This window comes from Morone saxatilis, unplaced genomic scaffold (genome assembly GCF_004916995.1).
Source record: "Morone saxatilis isolate NCDOM2014 unplaced genomic scaffold, NCSU_SB_2.0 Contig14, whole genome shotgun sequence".
Taxonomy (NCBI): Eukaryota; Metazoa; Chordata; class Actinopteri; family Moronidae; genus Morone; species Morone saxatilis.
In genome coordinates, this window is record NW_023339696.1 from 11,327,937 (window position 1) to 11,332,390 (window position 4,454).

Sequence of the window (4,454 nt, forward strand, 5' to 3'; positions counted from 1 at the left end):
ATCCCTCTCTGTCTCTCCCTTAAACGCATGCGTCTTTGATGGGAATCCATTCATGGATTTAATGGATTTCTCTGGCCTTTTTTCCAGGATCTGGGAGATGTGTTCAAAAAAAAGAAAAAGAAGGAAAAGCTGGCCTGCCCAGGCTCTGCTTCCAAGAGCAGAGTGGACTGCAGAGGACAGCATTTCTGTCTGCATCAAAAGAATGAGAAATTTTCAGCTTACAAAACAGGGCAAACGAGTCAATATGGATCTGAGAGTTGGCTGACTTCAATCCCATGTGAAAAAAACAGGGCACAACGAAGTAGTGAAACTTCTCCCTGCCCACTCCGAAGTCAAACTTGGAGACAGATTAGAAAGTAGAAGAAAGTGGGGAAAAAGTAAGACGTTCAACCTTTGGTGAGTTTTTTTTAGAAGCGTGCACATTCAGCTGACAAAAAAGGACAGAGAAATCATTAATCTCTTTCATAAAAAGTGAAACTAGCACATTGCTTATAGTGTTATCAGTTTAAGTCCAACATCCAGCCTCACTGCTTTGAATCCACTCCAGATTCCCCGACAACTGTGGGTCATTTTTTTTTTTTTTTTTCGAGAGTGGAATTAAAGTGTGCCAAAAAGATAACATAACTTTTAGCTGCAAAACAGCTTTCACATATCCAAAAAGGAAAAAAAAAAAAGGGACTGATAGCAAATAGCAAGATTTCTTCAAATGAGGATTACCCTGTAAAAAGCACACTCTTTCCCTCGGATCTCTTTCCCTTTCTCCCTTCAGTACCCCTGGTTCTGTGTGCCATATGGAGCCAAAATGGCCGTCTGGGTGCTTTGGAGGTCCCTGAATTCCGGGGTTAATGCTGCGCAGCTGGCGCAGGATGGTGTCTAATGAAAAATGCTCTCTTTGATGGGCCCTGCCGAGGGATTAGGTTCTGATCAACACCACCTTAGGTCAGCTTCCTGCTAGACCAGCACAAGATTATGAGCGATTTCCCAGCCGTGGGTCCAGTTTCTGTAGTGGCGAGGGGAGCGAATATGAGACAGAAAGAGGGAGGGAACCTCAGAAGTTTCTAATTGAAGTCCTTCCTGGTCTACTAAGATAGCAAAAAGCAAAAGTGGTTAATGACACTACTGAAATGCTGTGGTTCCCCCTCTACAACTGACCCTTCAGTCCAATCCCCTAAATAGTGTGTGCATTTCAAAATGGTATATCCCATGATGGTAAGTTTTGGTCAACCAAAAAAAAAAAGAATTTCTACAAATACATAAGTACATGTAGTGTCGATACTGATAGCACCTTTATCAATGTTCTGTATAACGATCCAGATGTAGTAAAATATTAATAGGATGGATTTCATGTACGTGAGGTCTAGGGCAGAGTATCTCAATAAGACTAAGGCTCTGTGGACGACATATGGAAAGAAGCACAGGTTTAACTCTAGCTTTAATGTACAAACAGTAAGATGTACTGATATGTACAACTGCACTGGCATAACAGACACATCAGGCACAGGTTGAAGCAGAACTTTGCTTCAGTGGTGAACCCAAGCAAGCCTTTGGGAGCCCTGGGGGCTCAGCGAGTAGAGCAGGACGACTGCTACATGTCAAGTGTCCTTGAGCCTCCAAGAGCTCTGAATTGTCAGGCCAGTGACTTGCATGGAAGCTTCCTGCCATCAGTGTGGGAGTGTGTGTGTGTGTGTGTGTGTGCGTGTGAGAATGGTGAACTGTAAAAGGCTTGGGATAAAATATAACTAGTCCCAGTCCCACACACACACCGACACACAAACAGGATCTGTTTTCACTGTCAACACTGATGAAAAACAATAGCTTGATAAAGACTACATTGTTCACATGTTCTGCGACAAATATCTATGGGAGAATGAGACATAAACAGAGGCAGACGTACAGAGAAGAGGAGGTAAGCGATACATGCAAAAGATAAAAACGCTTGATGGTGTCAACAAGAATACTGCTGAAACAATATAACAAAACACCTTCTAACCGCCACAGGCTGAAAACAGTCTTAACTCACATCTTGTGCACTGCAAAGCCTAACAAAGCTATGTCGTGCCCTCTTTCTTGCACAGACAACCACAGCTTTTCCTGTATGCAGGGGGTAATACAACCTCTCTATGTCTGCCCAACTTTTACTCCCAAATTCAATGTTTAGTGGCTATTTCATTCACTTTTTTTATGTTACTTTCTGCTAGTCAACCGACGAAGCTGTTGCTTTTTATGTAACCGTAATTTAAACAGGCATTCATCCACACAAGCAATAGTGACGCAACTCGGATTTATGCGGACAGCATCCTATTGGAAACCGATCATATCCCCCCTTTCCCTCCTATCCTTCACCCACCTTCTCTTGTGCAGTGTCCTTCTCCTGCTGGTGGCTTCTCTCAAGGTCGCTGCGGATGCGCTCCATGTCAGAGCGGAGACGGTCCAGGGATGCCTCTTTGTCCAGGAACGCCCGTTGTTTTTCCTCCTCCCGGAGTGATGCCATTTCAGCCAGCTGTTGCTTATGCTGTGCATGCGCACCCTGGAGTTCCTCACATAGACTTGACAACTGGGCCTCCAAATCTGAAATAGTCTGGAAGGAGACAGACACAGACAGAGATGTATAGCGGTAAGTGATATTAACCAATGTCCTGCAGATACAGTATGATGTGTCTCAAATATGTGGGGGCTCTTAGGTTAAGATTTCATTATATTCCTGTTAAGAGAACAGATAGAAAAAAATGAGAGGAAACTGTCTTACTGTTCCTTCTAGTGGTCAATAATGAAGATAACTTTTCAGAACAACCACTCATATTCCTAACTGTCCTCACACATTTCTGGCACCAACAAATGTCTTGTCGTGAATGCTCTGGCTGGATCATAGTCTGAGACAAGGTCTGACAGAAAAAAGATTCTGTGTCCTGAAGGGAGGAAATCTAAAAACAAATATCTCCTGATTACACCCTTACTTGCCATTAATTCTGATACATAAACACTGTCAAATGATACCCCGGTGAGAGATGTTAGGAAATTATGAAGATTTGAGTAAGTGCCTCTACAGTTTAACTAAGTCTAGGAAAAGTTTCACAAACATGCTTAAACGTTTTCTGTTGTCCTCTGGGTGTTTGTGTGGGGGCTGCTGCGATGGCCTGACCCTCGATCTTGACCTCTCTTATTTTTTAACTGTTCAGCGTTGACTTTGCCCAGAAGAGCCCTTTAATAGTACTGCCAGTGAGAGTCAACATTACATAGTAGGAATTGCTAATAAGCACAACACCACAACCTCTGAAACACCAGAAATAAGACTGGCGTGATACATGCAAAACTGCCCTATATGATGAAGATTGTTGCTTTTTTAATTTCACATTATTTAAAAGGTTCAGTATGAAGACTAACTTTATGGGCATTTATGATATGACACAGGGCATCCACATTACAGTTAGATACTATAATTCACTCACTGTCTTTTTCCTGTAATAGCCCACTTATAGAAGACCACACATATTGCATTTATCAGTATCATTCCCTACAATTTGCAACAAGCAGTGAGCATTGTAGTGGATTATAGGTGGCTCTAAGATGCATTGCAGTTGTGGTGTTTCACACTTCCCTACCTATATTGCACGTATTCCCCAGCTATTGCACATCCTCATTACTCTCCTTGGTTTACTTCATAGTTTGGTTTGCACTGTGCGCTCTGCCTCCTGCACCCCTCCCTTTCCTCGCCTCAAAAGCCTGGGCATCCCAGGACAACGCCATGTTAAGGCAATCAGACAGACAGTGTCTGAAGTCTTTTTTAGCGGGCACTGGGGAGAATCAAAGAGACTTCAAAGGAGTGTCACAAAAACAGGCAGATGCTGTGGCTCTGTGTTATACCCCCCCCCCATCCCATACACAGGCAGATCCACTTATGCGCACACACACACACACACACACACACACACACACACACACCACACACATACACACACAGACAAACAGCCACACATGGTCTAGCTGTCACACACATACAATGGCATGCAGCTTATTCAGAGAGAATATGACGTAAAAAAACAAACACACGCAATCCTCTATTTCTATGTCCCACTCTCCTGTCTCTCAACATTACTAGTCTCACTGCTCCGCTTGTGCCTTCAAGGGCCAATGGCTATTAGATCTGAGCCCCGAAGAGTCTTTAATGTATAATTCTCTCTTTAACAAATGTGGATGATCCGTCTCCCAAAAAATCTTCTCATAAGTTAGAGTATAATCTTCCAGAACAGAGGCATTGGCAATGACACTTCAGAGACTTAAGGGGCCAAAAGAGCATGTTTCCTTTGGAAGTAAGTGAGCACAGCCGCTTCAATGGGGCACATGTTAGCATGCTGATTCGAAGCATTATGACGAAGCAGCTCTTGGTGACAGTAGGAGTGTCAAATTAAATATATTGGGTCAAATCATTGTCAGCTAAGAAGACTGGCAACAGAGAG

General features: G+C 43.2%; 1 protein-coding gene across 1 annotated transcript in view; it reads right to left on the reverse strand.

Moving 5' to 3' along the window:
• cep112 (centrosomal protein 112) overlaps nt 1-4,454 on the reverse strand; it is a 100,495-nt gene that overhangs the window by 36,024 nt on the left and 60,017 nt on the right. Inside the window, exon 21 of the mRNA XM_035654347.1 lies at nt 2,348-2,578. Within this exon, the coding sequence (XP_035510240.1) occupies nt 2,348-2,578 (231 nt within the window). The remainder of the gene's footprint in view (nt 1-2,347; nt 2,579-4,454) is intronic.